Source organism: Salmo trutta, chromosome 27 (genome assembly GCF_901001165.1).
Source record: "Salmo trutta chromosome 27, fSalTru1.1, whole genome shotgun sequence".
In the NCBI taxonomy this organism is placed as follows: Eukaryota; Metazoa; Chordata; class Actinopteri; order Salmoniformes; family Salmonidae; genus Salmo; species Salmo trutta.
Genome location: NC_042983.1, coordinates 9,451,110 through 9,471,194, shown reverse-complemented (window position 1 = coordinate 9,471,194; position 20,085 = coordinate 9,451,110). Strand labels below are relative to the sequence as shown.

At 40.3% G+C, this 20,085-nt stretch overlaps 1 protein-coding gene across 1 annotated transcript; it reads right to left on the bottom strand.

Moving 5' to 3' along the window:
• Positions 1-553: 553 nt before the first annotated feature.
• Positions 554-19,844, bottom strand: sfrp1a (secreted frizzled-related protein 1a). Its single transcript, XM_029716572.1, has 3 exons — positions 19,057-19,844; positions 13,773-13,853; positions 554-2,010 (listed from the first exon to the last, which is right to left on the bottom strand). The coding sequence occupies exons 1-3, from the start codon at positions 19,580-19,582 to the stop codon at positions 1,685-1,687; spliced, it is 933 nt and encodes a 310-aa protein (XP_029572432.1). The 5' UTR covers positions 19,583-19,844; the 3' UTR covers positions 554-1,684.
• Between the last annotated feature and the right edge of the window lie 241 nt (positions 19,845-20,085).

The following is a 20,085-nucleotide window of genomic DNA, read 5'->3' as shown; positions in this document are numbered from 1 at the left end:
TTATTATTATTTGACCATGCTGGTCATTTACGAACATTTTAACATCTTGACCATGTTCTGTTATAATATCCACCCAGCACAGCCAGAAGAGGACTGGCCACCCCTCATAGCCTGGTTCCTCTCTAGGTTTCTTCCTAGGTTTTTGGCCTTTCTCAGGAGTTTTTCCTAGGGAGTTTTTCCCAGCCACCGTGCTTCTTTCACATGCATTGCTTGCTGTTTGGGGTTTTAGGCTGGGTTTCTGTACAGCACTTTGAGATTTCAGCTGATGTACGAAGAGCTATATAAATAAATTTGATTTGATTTGATTATGGACATTACACGCAGGAAGCTGACATTCCATACAATTAACTGTATAGTACCGTGCCCTGAATGTGATTTCCCATTTTATTTCTGTGGTGTATGAGTATAAGCCATGGGTATCATTGTAATTCAAGCCACACTTGGTACTTCATTCCACCTTCAACTGATTGAGAGCAAACAAGACTGGGAGTGATATCTCTACAAAAATGGTATAGGTCACACAATGTGAAATGGAAAAAAGATTCCAGACAACTTTTCATTGTTTTCTATATTTATGTAAAATGTGTATGTACATAACAAGTGGCAGAAATAGACTGCAGGCATTAACATTTTCAGTCATTGAACGTGATAGTGCTAAGATGGATCAGCAATACTGAACGAAACAATCAAAAATACAGATTTGTCAATCCACTGTTGGCACTTTCAAAATGTGAGGCTGCACAAAGTTGTCACAAACTTAATGAACGTCAATCTAGAGGGATAGCAATTTAAGACTGCATTAACGAAAAATAAACAAAACTTTGGTCAAATATTATCTGACATCATATACAAATGCAAGGGATTTCATTATTCTACTATATACCGGAGCAACCACTCAAGAAACTGATTTGCATTTGAATTGAAGTACTGAACAATGCATACTGCATCATACAGAGTTTGCTATAAAGTACATTTCATACACTGTACCATTAGGCAAAAGTTATTTTGACTCAGACGATGCAGTTGATGTACTGGAATTGATTGGATTAACATATGTATATATTTTTTCAAGTCAAAGAAAATGTGAAACAAATGAGGCAACTGAAGAGAGGATGAAATTCTTAAAATCAACTGTAGTGCAGTCATTATTTTGATGAGACAATCCGGTGAAAACACACTATCATACTATTGTCAATAAATTATTCAATGACCTTCTCTATGATGTGGTTTTTAAAGCTAAAATACAAGTAATTGTTGATTCTGTATGATCGATTCAATATGATCTAATTGTAAATTCTATGATCTACTAATACATGTTCAGAGCAATAGGATCAAGTCCATCCATTTCAGCAGAACTCACTGAATTGTGGTCTTTTTACTGCACATTCAGGGAGTGTGTAACACAAATATCTACATACAAAAGTGGAAACGGTTTCAGTACAGGAGGAAGTGGGCGCAGTGTCATTTACTTTTTCAGATAACTGGAAACCCACCAAGTCTCAATGATAACACTGCTCAACTGGAAAATGGACGACAGGAAATTCAAAGCAGGTCTGTAAATATACAAAGATATATATAGATATATAAACAAAAACAATAAAAAGCTAAACAAATGTGGGTTGTTTGGTTGTGCAAGTTCTTCTGTAACATGATGATGAGATGCTTCTGGAAAGGCTTGGTCGGATTATTTGAAGACATTCTCGAAAGCTGGACACTTGTGGGTCTTAAGTTTCTTGATGGCCTTTTTGAACTCTTTGCTGGACTTGTCCCACTTGTGGATGCCTGTCAGGAGGAACTGCTTGTCCACCTTGCGGCCCATGATCAGGTAGGTGTTGCCCAGGTTGTCCAGCTGCTGGCAGGGGCAGTCGGCTCCATTCTTCAGGTACAGAACCAGATTCTTTAGGTCTTTCTTCTTCAGGTGGCCCAGTTTCAACGGCTTCTTCCTTTTCTGCAGAATCACCTTGCGGTCCATTCCTTCCCGTATCACCTCCTTGATCTTGGTCTTGATAGCTACAATCAAATAGACATCAAAAGAAAGAAGGCGTTGTTAAAACATTAACATGTGTATCATTTTATATGTTACGATAAATGTTTAGCTTGTTTGGCTAGCTCAGAATGTTGAATCATATCTATGGTTAGCCTGAGGCACTTTTCCTTTTAGCCGTGTTAATATTTAATGTCAGAACAGAATGACAGTCATATAATCCCTGTGTATGCATTGTGCCAGAGCCAGGGGCTCTGTGACAAGACAGCAAGCCGAAAGGTTGGGTTGCAGAGCAGAGGGTATCAGTGGTTAGATAGCTAGGCCCCAGACACCAAGGACCATTAAGGAAAGCAGCCTGGTCTCATAGACTAGACGTAACATAGTAAATGTAAATCCGGGCCAATCAAATTAGTGTGATATGTTATGTACGGGTACATAAGACAGATGGCTACTTAAGGCAAGAACCTCGGAATGGATATGTAGGTGTATAACACAAACGTCTAGCAACTCAAAGATTGTGAGTTTGAATCTCATTCTGGACAATTTTAGCAATTTTTCAACTACATGCTACTTTTTAGCTACTGTGCAACTACTTAGGATGTTAGCTAACCCTTCCCCTAATCCTATAACAAGAACGTCTAGCAACCCAAAGGTTGTGAGTTCGAATCTTATTACGGACAATTTTAGCAACTTTTAAACTACTTACTACATTTTTAGCTACATTGTAACTACTTAGCATCTTAGCTAACCCTTCCCCTAACCCTAACCTTAACCCTTTTATCTAACCCTTACCCTAACCATAACCCATTTTGCTAACCTTTCCCTAACCTTAACCCTTTAACCTGACTCCTAACCTCAACCCTAACCTTAACCCTAACCCATAGCATAGCTAACATTAGCCAACCAGCTAACAGCCAACCAGCTAACGTTAGCCACCTAGCTAGAATTAATAACATATCATACGATTTGAAAATTCGTAACATATCCCATCTCTATGGGAAACTGATCTGTCTACATTTCCTATTCTTTTCATTGGGGTCCCGAGTGGCGCAGTGGTCTAAGGCACTGCATCTCTGTGCTAGAGGCATCACTACATGGTTTGATCCTGGGCTGTATCAAAACTGGCTGTGATCGGGAGTTCCATAAGCTGGCGCACAAGTGGCCTAGTGTGGTTATGGGAGGGTTTGGCCGGGGTAGGCCACCATTGTAAAATAAGAATTTGTTCTTAACTGACTTGCCAAGTAAAATAAATAAAAATACTTTCAATAGACAGGAATGTTCAAATTCCCCTGTGCCCCTCCAGATGTAACAGGAACTGGGGTTTTGTTCCCCTAAGTACCCTCTATCTAGCTCATTGGTTTTAGAGAAGGATCCCTACTCCCTGAGCTAGACTTGAGATATATTGAGGGAGATGAATGATCTTCAGGTATTTGTAAAATGCAACACATAGGGTTGAAAGATTACTCTAAATGTACCCAAAAATATTTTTTTATCATTTTTTTATCATGGTTGGAAGATTCCAGATTTCCTGCTTATTACTTCTGACTCTAGCATTCTTCCAAGCAGGTTTTCTGGAAGACCTGGACATTTTGGGAAAGCTGCTGGGATGTTGCAACACTAACCCTACCCTTATGTTCAATACCACTACTACCACGTCAATATCACCACTGATTGTCACTGAAAGAAAGTAAAACATTTGATGCTATAGTACATTGTAACCTTGCCTTTCATCGTCTCTTGATATGTGGCCAAGTATTGCCACAATTTTACACCCACCAAATGTCTGAATAATAATTTTTTTTTTTTTTTTTTTTTTTTATCTCTCCAAATCCCACACCGGGCCTCTGATTTCGCTTAATCTGTCTGATCTTTCACTAAACTCTATTTAACCTGCTAATCTCTTTGTTTCCTCCACCTCCCCTTCTGAAATGGTGCACGAGTCAACCCCATGGTGGTCCAAATCTCAGCATCTATTCATGTATCTCAAATGGCACCCTATTCCCTGTATAGTGCACTACTTTTGACCAGGGCACATAGAGTGACATTCGGGCTCCCGAGTGGCGCAGCAGTCTAAGGCACTGCATCTCAGTGCTAGAGGTGTCACTACAGACCCTGGTTCAATTCCAGGCTGTATCACAACTGGTTGTGATTGGGAGTCCCATACGCTCATACGGCGGTACACAATTGGCCCAGTGTTGTTAGGGTTTGGCAGGGGGAGGCTGTCATTGTAAATAACAATTTGTTCTTAACTAACTTGCCTAGTTAACATAAATAAATAAAATGTAGACTCAGCCTCTATGGGTATTGGCCTACCTCTTCATCTCCCCACACAGTAAAGCAGGCTACTGCATGAGTGCAGGTGACTTCAGTACATGGTAATAAGGGGAATGTATGGCACATTGCTGTGATTCCACACCATTGATCTATGGGCTGGATTAATAACCATCTTGTGATCTTTTAATAAAGGGATTTGCTCCTGCACTTGGTAAACTGACTGCTGCTCGAGATGTGGTGCTGGCTGATCTGTCTTTGAAAATCTGATTAAAAAAATAAGAACACTTAACGAAAACAACATACATTATTATCAGTGTAGCTTACAGATAGGGGTAAAGACTGGTGTAGGAAATATAGGCTACTGCTATATATCTGAACTCTAAATAGGCCCCTACTTAAAATGCACCATAACATGCATTCAGTAGCTAATATAGACTACTATATCTGAACTCTACATGAACTATAGGTGCCATGATTTAGGGTTCATCTATTGCCCCATCTATCTTCCCATTGCCGATTAAAGTGTTAGAAAAAGAACAGTCCCAGTGGTTTTTCCAGGTATTAACGGTGCACATGGTCGGGATTAGGACCTTTATCCTCCATCTCTGGTCCATGAAAAGTCTCTGTGAGGAGGGCTTAGTGTTAAATGAAATCAAAATGGGCAGCTTTCATAATTAGCGAGTCATAAAAGATAAGGTCTAGCCCACCCCTGAAACCACTTTATCTGGATAAATCCAGTTTAAACTCTGTGCTGAACTTTCTTTGCACCTTGTGTTGCTTGTGTGCATATCTCCCTGGCCTGCCAAAGTGTACAGCACAGCGACTGACCAGGTAGGTTATGGTTTTAACTGTTCAGGGGAAAGGTTCAGTCATTGATCAGTAGTGCCTTCGGGGCAGTTAAACTAGAATTCATGTTACTATTTAATCTAATATTCTGGGCCCCTGTTTCGGTAAACTATTCACCCCAAACTATCATCTGACACGAGTGTTACAATCATTTCTCAAACATTCAAAGTTACCAGAGCGAAAATAGGAAACACTGCATAAACACTGCGCTTCATCTCTCATTCTATCTTCAACATTATCTCCATCTGTCGTTGGTCTCAGGTTTGGACAAATTGAAGCACTCAAACTCTCTCTATCAATCGGCAATGCTGTAAAGTTTGTGGGCATCTAGGCTGTAACCTTTCTCCCCGACCCTTGACCTGATTTCATCTTCTGGTTTAGAGAGGCTTTCAGACAGCTAAGATGGTGTCATAAACACAGCAGGAGCGGGTAAGTTGGGCATGGGCCCATTCACAACCGTGGAATAACACAGCCCTCGGCCATTCACAACCATGGAACCTGTCTAGTCGGTGAACCAATGTCTACTTCCCAAATTACACTCTATTCCTTACATAGGTCACTACTTTTCACCTGGCTTGTATGGGCCCTGGACAAAAGTAGGGCACTATATACGGAATAGGGTGCCATTTGGGACGCGCACTATGTGATCAGTCTAGATCAGGGCCGGGGCTGCTGCACTTTCGTTTATTCCATTAGCATGGGGAGGAATGGATGGTGCAATTACCTATACCACCAGAGAGAAAGCCAGCTGTCAGAAGTAGGGCATGGTGGGTTTGAATTGAAGTGTTCTGGAGTTGTGTAACAAAGAGCTGTGGTAATAAAAGTTTAAGTATGGAGATAAATCATGGTGGGAACAAAGTGTTGAGTGGGATGTACCATAAAACCATCAGCAGAGTAGACAGCACTGATGTTTAGAAATATATTCATCAGGATATCTGAGGAACAAGGGACTGGGAGGAGTTTAGCTAGCTAGATGGCTATCTCCAATTGTATTTGAAATATGTTATTTTCCTCATGGTTGATCATGATCACCCAACACATAATGTTTGGTTAACTGAACTGTGGATTTTGTTGTTTGTCTTTATATTCACTCTTTAATTGGACCGAAGCTAAAAATACAGTTCAGTTATTCAGAGATAAACAAAAACTTGGGTCACTGTACAGTGCATATGGTCAAGCAGACTTTCAAGAAACAACCCTTCTACTTAAAAACCAACACATTTCTATTCCTCCATGTCTTTTACAAACACTTGTATACTTCCTCTGCCAGATTGTCCTGTATCCAACCAAAAAGCATGAAAAGCTTTCGCCTTAAAATAATCCAACTTTATTTAGATAAACTCGCCTGAGAATGTCAAAATGTGATTGTGAGATTGGAAGGAAGCTATTATTCATGACTTCAAACAATGGCACACAATAGTAATAAGCCTCTCTTCCCTTTAGAAAAAAATATATACTTTTGATTTCACCTAATTTGTTTATTATGTCATAAAGAGCACATGTTCAACTTCATAAAAAAAAACATGTTTTCCCATCTCAAAAGGTTTAAAAAAACTATACATTGTACAACGCTCAAAGTGTAGGTCTTCGTCGTGTGCTTCCAATGAGTAGTATTATACGGCTCTACAGCGAATGGTTAGCTGTCTTATGGAGCGTTTGTAACGGCTCTCCAGCTGGTAATTAGTAGTTAAATCAGCCATGAATCCAGGGGGAAAGGGGGAAAGGAAGCTTGTTGTGTGCAACAGGGAGGGGCAATTGAATGTAAGATTCATTAAAAAAATATATAATTGTACAGTTTTTCACCACAAAACACCAGAAAATGGCCAAAAAGAGTAGAACCAGCTCATCTGCTTTTACACTATGACTTTTATATGTTTCTTTTGCAATAAATATTAAAAAATTAATAGTTTTATCATATTAAAATGAGAATTCAGGTCACGTAACAGCATAGCTCCGAGAAGTAGGGGTGCTGAGGGTGCTGCAGCATCTCCTGAAAAATCAGAATATTCACCCCTCACAAAGTAGTGCACTGGGCCTTTACTAGTCCTTTATTAGTGGACTGATATAGCTGGCTGTAGTACGGGCAAAAATGAAAAGCTGAAATGTCTTGAGTCAATAAGTATTCAACCCTTTGTTATGGCAAGCCTAAATAAGTTCAGGAGTACAAAGTTGCTTAACAAGTCACATAATACGTTAAATGGACTCACTCTGTGTGCAATAATAGTGTTTAACATGATTTTTTTTATGACTACCTCATCTCTGTAGCCCACGCATACAATTATCTGTAAGATCCCTCAGTCGAGCAGTTCATTTCAAATACAGATTCAACCACAAAGACAAACTCAGACATTGAATATCCCTTTGGGCATGGTGCAGTTATTAACTACACTTTGAATGGTGTATCAATACAGCCGGTCACTACAGAAATACAGGTGTCCTTCATAACTCAGTTGCCGGAGAGGAAGAAAACGAATGGTGACTTTAAAACAGTTACATAGTTTAATGGCTTGATAGCAGAAAACTGAGGATGGATCAACTACATTGTAGTTACTCCACAATATTAACTTAATTAACAGAGTGAAAAGAAGGAAGTCTGTACATAATAAAAAATGTTCCAAAACTTGCACCCTGTTTGCACCAAAGCACTAAAGTAATATTGCAAAACATCAGGCAAAGCAATTCACTTTGTGTCCTGAATACAAAGGTGTAATGTTTGGGGCAAACCCAATACAACACATTACTGAGTTCTACTCTCCATACTTTCAAGCATAGTGGTGGCTGCATCATGTTATGGGTATGCTTCTAATCGTTAAGGACTGGGGAGTTTTTCAGGATAAAATAGAAATGGAATGGAGCTATGCACAGGCAAAATCCCAGAGCAAAACCTGGTTCAGTCTGCTTTCCACCAGACACTAGGAGATGAATTCACATTTCATCAGGACAATAACCTAAAACACAAGGCCAAATCTACACTGGAGTTGCTTACTAAGAAGACAGTGAATATTCCTTAGTTGCCGAGTTACAGTTTTGACTTAAATCTACTTGAAAATCTCTGGCAAGACCTGAAAATGGTTGTCTAGCAATGATCAACAACCAACTGACAGAGCTTGAAGAATTGTGAAAATAATAATGGGCAAATGTTGCACAATCCAGGTGTGGAAAGCTCTTAGAGATTTACCCAGAAAGACTCACAGCTGTAATTGCAGCCAAAGGTGCTTCTACAAAGTCTTGATTTGGGTGTGAATACTAATGTAAATGAGATATTTCTGTATTTCATTTTCAATATATTTTCTAAAATGCCTAAAAGCATGTTTCCACTTATGGGGTATTGTGTGTAGATATGTTAGCCCAAAAAATATTTGATCTGTTTTGAATTCAAGCTGTAACACAACAAAATGTGGAATAAGTCAAGGGGTATGAATACTTTCTGAAAGCACTGTATATGTATTTTTTTCCATATAGGTTTCACACTGGATTCTGTTAACATGGGTTCTGTTAAATGAGAACAGACCTTTCGAAATGAGATCTTTCCAGGAACTGAGCGTTTTAGTGAGAAAAAAATGCTCATTCTGTGCCAGCGGAGGCAAATTTCTGACATGATTAGTCTACGCAGATTAATAAAACTGGCTTCTATGTAAATCACAGATTCCTCCAGCTAACTGCCCTGACTGAGGTAGCCTTTCAACTACACAGTCTGAAGTTAGGCCTGGTATAGGTGAATTTTGACTAAGATTATGCCATTGCCGCTACAGTTAAACTGTACATATAAATGTATGTCTATATACCCATGTGAATATTAGTGATAAAAAGTACATTCAGCATCTCTTGCTTGCAAAGCAGGCAGGGTATTGCATAGTGAAAGTCTAGAGTAGTGCTCTTAACTTATCAATCTACATCTATTATAAGCTGTCCCTATCCCTTTTGGTCTGACCAAAAGTGCTTTGATGAAAGCATAATAATAGATTGGCTCATGAGTCACGTGACCAGATGCTTTGTTGAGGTAAAAACTGATCTTTATAAAATCATGTCATAAACTGCTTCACATTTCACCCATTTCTCTCTCCTCTCACAACATTAATGACAGATCTTTCACACCATATAATAGTTGTTTTCGAGTCAAGCCCATCCTTGCATGAGTTTTAGGACAAAATAAGAGAAACCTTTCAGACAAATATTGACTCACATTTTTGCCCCACTACAATCTAAAATAATGCAATGTGCTCAACAGTACTGCTTCATAAAAAAAACATAACCAAATGTTAGTCCCGCAGTTGTGTGTCAAGCTAAAAGCATAGGTTATGCTTCAGTTATTGATTAACCTGTGGCAGCCATTTTAGAAACCTCTTCTCTCATTTCTTTAGCCAATTAGAACATCTAGCATAAACATTTATTGTTTACATGTTGCCCAACTGGTACAGCAAAGCAAACCCACCACTATAGCCCATGGCATTGCCACACAGCAAGCAGAGCAGCCCCTGGCTCTATCCCAAATGGCACTCTAGTCCCTACATAGTGAACTACTTTTGACCAGAACCATATGAACCCTGGTCAAAAATAGTGCACTATATAGGGAATAGGGAGTAATTTTGGACACAACCCCTTTTTTCTCATGGGAGTTGGGACTCTCCCTTTGTGGGCCACTCCTGCAGTGATTGGGTCTAATGGATGCAATAAAAGTCTAATTTAACAGTCATTGTCAGAGGCCATGCTCAGCCTGCCTGGGTAAACTCAGACGTCAAGCGTTAAAGACATTATGACAAGCAATCAAAACAACATCTGTCTTAATCAGAGATGAAACAGACCAACGTGCCACTTTCGTTTGGCAAACCAGGGACAAGTTTCTGAGAACAGAAAAGTGAGGCCCATCATTACAGTGTAAGAATGGGACAATTCATTTAAAATGCTGCACATAGCTTTGTGCATTAGCTTTCCCTGAGAACAACTCTGAAAGAAGATGTGCAGAAAGTCCGTCTTCCCAAGGTCTGGTGGTTGGAATGGATTTGGAAACCACCAAAAACTTGGAGGCCAGCTTCTACCAATTTAAAATAAGACACAGCATCACGTAAACGTGTGCACATTCTCACTGCATACAATCACTGCCTCAAGGTGTGTTGAATTGACAGTGCCCCTGCATGCGAGAAACTATCAATGCATTTGAATTGCATAGAAAAACAAAACATTCTAAGTTGTTGCTACACTGCATTGGCACACTGTGGATGGGATGGGCTGTCAAGCCGCCAGACAAGCAGAAAGACATTCCCATACATGTGACATCAGTCCCCTGTGACAGAGACTGAGATTTGGACCAATAGGAATTAAGCTTTAACTTGCAACCCTGCTGACACCTCCAGAAAGTCAGACAGCAGAACAAACATCCCAATTTACAGCTTTAAATACCTCCTAAATAAAGACTTTAGGGCTCCAATTCATTAGTTACAGAATATTAGCATTTAAAAGAGAAACTCCCAAGCTCTGTTTTTCTAGCGGATTAAGGCAGTAACTTTTTCCAGTCTATATGTAACTTTGTAAGAATCAAACATATGGCCAAGAAAACAAGGTCAATTGATAGTAGTAACCCCCAGGAGGAGATTTTTCTCAAGATCGTTCACATTAGTTTACTTGGTGGTCAGTTGGTAGATCAATCCATTATGTCTGAAGGAATGATCCCCAGGAGTATACAAATTGTAAATCTTTTCAATTTCACATACTAATCCCAGCATTGTTATACTCAGAAAGAACAATTACCCTGAGTACTGTCAGATAGTAGACATGGTGAAATGTTGGTCAAAGCTATATAAATTCTCTGATAATGAAAGACATATCTCTTTTTTCGATGATGTGTGACTGACCAAGGAGTTTATTTAAAATAATGTATCATCGAACAAGCATAAAATTGTGCAAATCTATGGAACATGAAACAGTTCTTTACTGAAATATGCTTGAACAGTGTGTTTATGGTCATATACACAATATATCCAAAGGTATCATGCCCATAGGGGCACATGCCCCCCCCCCCTAGATTTAGCCCTATTTAAAAAAATTCTAATATAAGGAAAGTATTCAGACCACTTGACTTTTTCGATATTTTGTTAAGTTACAGCCTTATTCTAAAATGTATTGTATTGTATTTTTCCTCATCAATCTATGCACAATACCTCATAATGACAAAGCAAAAACTGTTTTTTTTTAGAAATGTTTGCAAATGTATTAAAAATGAAAACTGAAATATCACATTTACATAAGTATTCAGACCCTTTACTCAGTACTTTGTTGAAGCACATTTGACAGCGTTTACAGGCACGAGTCTCTTGGGTATGACGCTACACGCTTGGTACACCTGTATTTGGGGAGTTTCTCCCATTCTTCTCTGCAGATCCTATCAAGCTCTGTCAGGTTGGATGAGGAGCACTGCTGCACAGCTATTTTCAGGTCTCTCCAGAGATGTTCGATCGGGTTCATGTCCGGGCTCTAGCTGGGCCACTCAAGGACGTTCAGAGTCTTTTCCCGAAGCCACTGGAGCAGGTTTTCATCAAGGATCTCTCTGTACTTTGTTCTGTTCATCTTTGCATCAATCCTGACTAGTCTCCCAGTCCCTGCCGATGAAAAAAAACACCTCCACAGCATCATGCTGCCACCACCATGCTTCACCTTAGGGATGATACCAGGTTTCCTCCAGACGTGACGCTTGGCATTCTGGCCAAAGAGTTCAATCCTGGTTTCATCAGACCAGAGAATCTTGTTTCTCATGGTCTGAGAGTCTTTAGGTGCCTGTTGGTAAACTCCAAGCAGGCTATCATGTGCCTTTTACTGAAGAGTGGATTCCGTCTGGCCACTCTATCATAAAGGCCTGATTGGTGGGGTGCTGCAGAGATGGTTGTCCTTCTGGAAGGTTTTCCCATCTCCACAGAGGAACTCTGTCAGATTGACCATCGGGTTCTTGGTCACCTCCATGACCAAGGTCCTTCTTCCCCAATTGCTCAGTTTGGCCGATCGGCCAGCTCTAGGAAGAGTCTTTGGGGTTCCAATCTTCTTCCATTTAAGAACAATGGAGGCCACTGTGTTCTTGGGGACCTTCAATAGTGCAGAAATATTTTGGTACCCTTCCCCAGATCTGTGCCTTGACACAATACTGTCTCGGAGCTCTATGGACAATTCCTTCGACCTCTTGGCTTGGTTTTTGCTCTAACATGACCTGTCAACTATGGGACCTTTAAATAGACAGGTGTGTGCCTTTCCAAATCATGTCCAATCAATTGAATTTACCACAGGTGGACACCAATCAAGTTGTAGAAACATCTCAAGGATGATCAATGGAAACAGGATGCACCTGAGCTCAATTTCGAGTCTGAATACTTATGTAAATAAGGTATTTCGGTTTTTATTTTAAAAATATTTGCAAAAATGTCTAGAAACCTGTTTCAACTTTGCCATTATGGGGTATTGTGTGTAGATTGTTGAGGAATGTTTTTATTTAATCAATTTTAGAATAAGGCTGTAACATAACAAAATGTGGAAAAAGTCAAGGGGTCTGAATACTTTCCGAAGGCACTGTATATATATATATATATATATATTTGTTTCTCTGTAATACTACTAGTCACCAAGCAATTTCATGAAGTTGGTTTTAGCTAGTGCAGATAGGTTCCCAATCTCCCAACCTCATAACCTCATAATTAGCTACCAAGAAGCCATTTCAGGCTATCAAGTTAGATTTGCTAGCTTGTCTAACTATCTTAGCTGGCATGCCTGCTGCCAAGGTTGTTATTAACTAAAGCAATAACTAAATGTACTGAATAAGATTCACATTCCTTTCAATCTTTTACCCACATTTTTTCAGTTATGCAGAGAAGAATATTTAGTTTATAAAAAAAAGAACAACTAGTCAGGAGGATACAGACAGCTCAAGAGGTAGGCGTAGATATGTAGAAACATAGACATAGAAGTATGCATAATAATTATGGATCTAGATTGCACTTTGTAAATATACAGTCAGTTTGAACTAAATCCATGATCCTCTAAACTAACCATGATAATTATTGTGGGACTGACCCATTTTTATTATTTTCTAACTGTTAATCTACAGTAACTTGCTTTTCTTCTCAAAGGCTTTTTGTTTCCAATAGACTTATTAACCCCACTAAAGACAACACTTTTAAGACCATACAAAGAGATGACTGTGCGGTGCTATGGTCTCTATGGAACATCATCTATAGCTGGGACAAAGCACCAAGCTCATTACTGTAACCAGCATGGCAAGAGTCAGGGAATGCATGTACATAAGAAATCCTATTGGCAAGAGTGTCACTTTAACTTTTCGAAGCTTGCTCTTGTAAAGATCTTACAATGTACGTTGAGGGGCTGCAGACCAAAGGTGGGAGGGAGGGCTCATTAGATCTGGGGCAAATTCCAGAGCTATAGGTATAGACATACTGTAGTTCTCCATTGTATGTGGTTCCATTTGTATAGGTTTCTATGCCATGGAGAGTGCAACCTCTTGTGTTGGCGAACACGATCCATAGGTATAGTAGCCCATAGGAAAACTTGTCATGGCAAAACATACTGTGTGTGAGTGTGTGTGTGCGTGTGTGTATGTCTCTTCTTCTGTATTTTTAGGAAATGCTTAACAAACGGAATGAAAATGGTAGTGTTAGGGTTAAGAGACTCTTACCAAACTCGCTGGCACACATGTGCTCTAGAATGATGTCTGTTTTCATTTCGTTGTCACATGGGGGACAGATGGGGGTGTAACCTGTGGAAGGGAGGGAGGAGAGAGTCTTTTCAGAGGGCAGGACATGTAGCACTGTCACAATAATCAACCAAGTAACAGCCATGAACAAATGGAACAAGAGTAGGGTTGCAAAATTCCTGTAACTTTCCGAAAACTCCAAGAAATCCTGTGAGGATACCCTAAATCAGAAGGGAATAAGCAAGAAATCTGGTATCCACCAACCAGAATTTCTGGAATAACTGTGAATTTGGGGAAAGTTAGTGGAATTTTTTCAACCCTAAACCAGTGAAAGTTTGTTTCTTTCCCTAAAATCACCATTCAATCTGAAGGGAACAACAGCTGCCAGTAACTGAATCCCTAACAGACTGTAGCATTGTTCACACCTCTATTTGCCTCAACATCAGCTCCTTTCCCATGGTAGTAACACTTTTGATCATTTTTACCACCTATCTCCCTGCCTGTGCTTCAAATCCCTCTTGCAGATGAAATCTTATGTGAACATCTCCAGTATGTGAAGATGACACCTGACATTGTGGTCAGAGGTGCTGAGTACACTCTGTTGTCAGTTGCTCTGGTGTTTTTCCTCTCAAACGTATCCATCCAAACTCCAATGACGTTTGTTCATGTTTGATAGTAAAACTCTTAATTGACCGAACTGACCTCAGTTGGAATGTCCTGTGCTTTTATAGCAGGTCAATACTATGGCCCCCAGGACACAATGCCGCTCGTTATTGGCTAGATTTATGAAATGATAGGGGATATCAGTAGTCTTCTCAATATCCAAGACTGACTATCATTCCATTGTAATTTGGCGGTTGGTTTTGATCTCTTCGGAGGCCTGTTTTCCTGTACGTTATCTGAAAGCATGTGGAAATGCGTGTGTGTACACGCATGCACACACGTGAACTGTTACATGTACCTGAGACTTTTATAGAAGGTACATTACTGACTGTGAAGACAGAGAGATGACTGACTGAAACTGGAAACTCTTCCACTCAGGCTTTCATATACACGTATTTTTAGTTACAGGAGCCAAGTTCCATATGAACATTTTAGAATGTTTTGACATTATGAATAAAAATAAGGAACGGTTCTAACTGTGTAGTGGCCAACAATGGACAGAAATGCCTTTTTTGTTTTTGCTATATAGGGTTTTTGTCAAGTGACATTCATGAATATTTAATGAAAATGATATTTATTAAATAATTAAATAACTGTTATGTTCTTTCTTAAACAGCTTAGCAAAGCTTGGCTTTAAACTCCAAAACAACACTTGAAGTACTGTGAGGTTTACCATCTGTAAAATATAAATACATATTTACACACACTTATCCTGTTCTTTTGTGATTGCCAGTTGGCCATTGCGTGTGTTTGACAAACGCTTACGAAAGTTACACCCAGGTGGAAAGCACTTGTGAAAATAAGCACTGTTTACAGAGTCAAAGAGGCTATATTTCAATTTCACATTTTTTTCTACTCTAAATCTATTGTCACTAGCTTCATACTTGTTTAGCAGTCAGCAGTGGAGAGGCTCTTTAAATAACTTACATCAAAATACATGACCTTCTAACCTAATTTTGATTTTATGTTTTATTCATTCAAATGCATTTCTCTCCCCCCCCCCCATTTCACATTAAACTGAACAGTGATTCGTACATCACTAAAAAGCACATATTCTCCCGGGGGTTTTAAGTTCCTGTCAGTCAACAGTGATGAAGATGCAGAACAACACAGACATTAACGGCCCTGTAATGAGAAGAGTGGGGTTAAAACAAGACCGACTCTGTGGCCTGCTGGGCTTCTGACTGGGCAAACACTTTCTGATTTATTTATCGCAAGTGCCGACACATATCACAACAGGTGACCTCTGGAGACTGTCAGTGTTCCAAATGGCACTCTATTCCCTATGTAGTGCACTACTTTTGACTAGAGGCCTATGGGTCCTAGTTCAAAGTAGTACACTACATAGGGAATAGGGTGCCATTTGGGGCACACACACCGTGGATCTCTGTGTGGTCCCAGAGCTCCAAGAGGAGCCTTTTCTCAGGCTGCTGGGCTCCTGCCCACACACACCACCATGTTGGCCCCCCTCGGCCCAACACATCCCAGTTACAGAGGGACTACCTCAGATATACAGTAAGTGCTGTGTAACTGCAGCACCACAGAGCGATAAAGACCTCTTCATCGGGTGCTGGACTGGAAAGTCACCAGTCACCATATCAGTTTGCTGTAAGACCAAGCTATTCATGTTCAGAATATAGCAAATGTTTTAGCACTAAGCTAACATTGTTTTGCAGCCTGCATATACAACGCAGAAATGTAAGGAGGTTGATGATGGAAAGTCCTTTTTAACTTATGAGAATTCTGCATGAGGTGGCTGTACTTCCCCTTCTGGGACACCTCTAGAAAAGAGCAGCGCAGCCTTTCCAGGGACACTGACATGGCAATAAAATATTACAACCCATGACAGAAACAAGAATTTTAGACAAAACTTGTCCTTTGATTGTGAAAGGCAGCATTTACACTGAACAAAAATATAAACACAACATGTAAAGTCTCATGTTTCAATATGTTTTTTTGTATACAAACATGTCTGACTTATTGTTAGCCCCAAGCTGTTACAGATGTAGGATCTTAATTTGAGGCAGTTTGCTACAGCAAGAAAATTATCCTGAAGAAACAGGTAATGTAAATTATTATGTGGAGTATAATGACTGGACATTTTTTGTAGGGGTTGATACGTTTTTTGTTAGGGCAAATCAAGTCTAACATTTTAAAGTGGAAATTACAAACTTTAGAAACCTTTTAAAACCTTGAATACACTACAAGTTAGCGTTTTCTGTACAGGAAAATTCTCAGCAACAACATAGTGATCAAATTAAGATCCTACATCTGTAGGTAGTTCTAGTCCTTCTGAACATAACTCTGTCCAGAAACTTGTGGTTGCATCCCAAATTGTGTAATATTTCCTGTATAGTGCACTACTTTTAACCAGAGCCCTATGGGTCCTGGTGAAAATTAGTGCACTAGGAAATAGGGTTGGGACGCAATCCCAGTGAGATTATGGCAGTCTCGAGCCAAGTATCCCTGCAGGCAGATAGGCAGACAGGCATCAAGGACCTGATGTCTGTGGGAGTTCACTGTAGCCTTGAAACACAGTTTATTACATTAGCAGAATTGATAGTCTGTTTTTTTTTTCTCTCCTCATCATTGTCCCTCTGGTATTTACGCGTTCATAATTCATATACGTTTGTATCTGCTATTCAAATTAAACTATACATGTTGTTTCTGTCTGGTGAGTTGACTTTTTGGGGGGGTTCAAAGGAAGAGGCCAGTAGTTAAGACGTCAATATAAAAGGGTCTTTAATGGAGGTATTAGTTCTGTGGCTGGACTGCCTCCCAGTTCATAAATTTCACCTTGAAATAAATTGCTACCATCTGTTAAAGGAGTATTAGGCTACAATATTAATTACAACATCACTTCTCTTTGTCAATAGCAAGCAACTTAACATTTGCTACAAAGAGAGGTTCTCTCTTGGTAAAGACAGCGTAGTCTTGTTAGTGCTCTGAAATAACTAAATAAAGGTTTTGCTATCTCGCTCTTACATTTTTTTTTCCGCTAATCTAATCTAGAGGTAATCTAAGCAGTCATGGGAAAAATTACCCCAAAAGGTTGGGAATGGTTCATTTGCATCAGGTTTGACATCAACAAACCCCTGAAACAACATTCTGCCGCCTGAAGAACTGCATGGGTGTCGATTGTCACACTATGTCAAAGTAGTGACTGTTTGTTATCTCAGTCAAGTACTGCAGCTCTATTGAGCTGCCCTATAGGATACTATGTTGAGCCTGCCCTATAAGATACTATGTTGAGCCTGCCCTATAGGATACTATGTTGAGCCTGCCCTATAAGATACTATGTTGAGCCTGCCCTATAAGATACTATGTTGAGTCTGTCCTATAGCATACTATTTTGAGCCTGCTCCATAGGATATTGTTGAGCCTGCCCTATAGGACACTATGTTGAGCCTGCCCTATAAGATACTATGTTGAGCCTGCCCTATAGGACACTATGTTGAGCCTGCCCTATAAGATACTATGTTGAGCCTGCCCTATAGGATACTATGTTGAGCCTGCCCTATAGGATACTATGTTGAGCCTGCCCTATAGGATACTATGTTGAGCCTGCCCTATAGGATACTATGTTGAGCCTGCCCTATAGGATACTATGTTGAGTCTGTCCTATAGCATACTATTTTGAGCCTGCTCCATAGGATATTGTTGAGCCTGCCCTATAGGACACTATGTTGAGCCTGCCCTATAGGATACTATGTTGAGCCTGCCCTATAAGATACTATGTTGAGTCTGTCCTATAGCATACTATTTTGAGCCTGCTCCATAGGATATTGTTGAGCCTGCCCTATAGGACACTATGTTGAGCCTGCCCTATAAGATACTATGTTGAGCCTGCCCTATAAGATACTATGTTGAGTCTGTCCTATAGCATACTATTTTGAGCCTGCTCCATAGGATATTGTTGAGCCTGCCCTATAGGACACTATGTTGAGCCTGCCCTATAGGATACTATGTTGAGCCTGCCCTATAAGATACTATGTTGAGTCTGTCCTATAGCATACTATTTTGAGCCTGCTCCATAGGATATTGTTGAGCCTGCCCTATAGGACACTATGTTGAGCCTGCCCTATAAGATACTATGTTGAGCCTGCCCTATAGGACACTATGTTGAGCCTGCCCTATAAGATACTATGTTGAGCCTGCCCTATAGGATACTATGCTGTGCTTCACATTGCTTTTGTATTCCACAATACATGGTAAAAAAAATATACAGATATTTGATAATGATTATTATAGATTATCATGCTTTATCCACAAAATGCATCACATTTTTTATAAATTGTAATAAAAACTGCTTCCAAGTGAAGAACATAATGTACATTCAACAATACAGATTACAAACTCCTAGCCAACACCTCAGCTTTTTACATATTGTGCCAAGCAATGGCTCAGTTTCAGATCTGGTACCAGACTAGCACATGGAAACATGACTGGCACTTAGTGACATGGGATTCTATATGTAATTATATATATATATATATAATTATATGATTATATGATGGCAGGCATGCTGCCTGTTGGTTGGTAGGTAGGTAGGTAGGTAGGTAGGTAGGTAGGTAGGTAGGTAGGTAGGTAGGTATAGCCTTACCTGTGGGTTTTGTGGCTTCAGTGGCGTTGGGTGCAGTCATGGCAATGCAGACTTCGTCCTGAGGAAACTTGTCGCAGGTGAGCATCTCAGGCCAGGGGAAGCCGAACGACTCCATGATAGGGGTGCAGCCGTCCCGTACAGCCTCACACAGCCAACGGCAGGGGTATATGGGGCGCTCCAGGCACACTGGGGCAAACAGGGAGCAGAGGAACACCTGGGTACCCGGGTGGCAGCTCTTATGCACCAGGGGCACCCAGCTGCCCGCCTGCTGCTTTACCTCAGCCATAGTCTCATGCTCCAGTAGGTTAGGCAGCAGCATCTGGTTGTAGCCCACATTGTGACACAGCCTCAGGTCCTCTGGGATATCCACACACTGAGGAGGCTTGCCATAGCTGCGGCCACCATTGTACATGTCCGATTTCCAGCTCAGGTATTCATACTCAGACGCTTTGCTCATAGACACCAGTGCCATGGTCAAAGCCAGAGGGATGATTCTCCAACAGCACAATGGTGCAATGGACCTCATTGTTCACAACAGAGGAGAGTCTGCAGAATAAAAGTAAGATGCAGCTCACAATGGAGCTTTGACTGTAGAATAGAACAGACCTGTTCAAGAGAAAAATAAAATGGAGAAAAGCTCAAAGAGTCCAGTTGATAAATGCTCTCTGAGTAGAAAGTTTCAGGTTTCAGTGTAACTCCACTCCTGCCTCCTCTTGTTGCAGCCCCGCTGTTCTGTTCCCTTCTGCTGCTACTGACTCACACAAGCGCCTGCAAAGATAACTGTCTAGAGTAGCGCAGCTTGGAAACAAGAAGAGATTGTGAAGTGCGCGTCGGCCAATCGGAAAGCGTCTGCGCCTTTTGGCACTCACACGTCAATCAATGTGCTCAATTACTCACTGCGTAAAACACGGCTTAACGTTCCCTACCCCCTTCATTAGCCTTTATTTTCCTTTGTCAAAACAAACAAGTTGCCTTCACACCAAACAAAAAAATAATTAAATGGTTGAAATAATTTAGTGCTTGGTCAAA

Excerpts from the sequence above, each read along its gene's own strand:
- sfrp1a (XM_029716572.1), bottom strand. The coding sequence starts at position 19,582 with ATGAGGTCCATTGCACCATTGTGCTGTTGGAGAATCATCCCTCTGGCT. Across the intron at positions 13,854-19,056 it reads TGAAGCCACAAAACCCACAG|GTTACACCCCCATCTGTCCC; the intron begins GTAAGGCTATAC and ends TCCCTTCCACAG. Across the intron at positions 2,011-13,772 it reads CATGTGTGCCAGCGAGTTTG|CTATCAAGACCAAGATCAAG; the intron begins GTAAGAGTCTCT and ends ATTTGATTGTAG.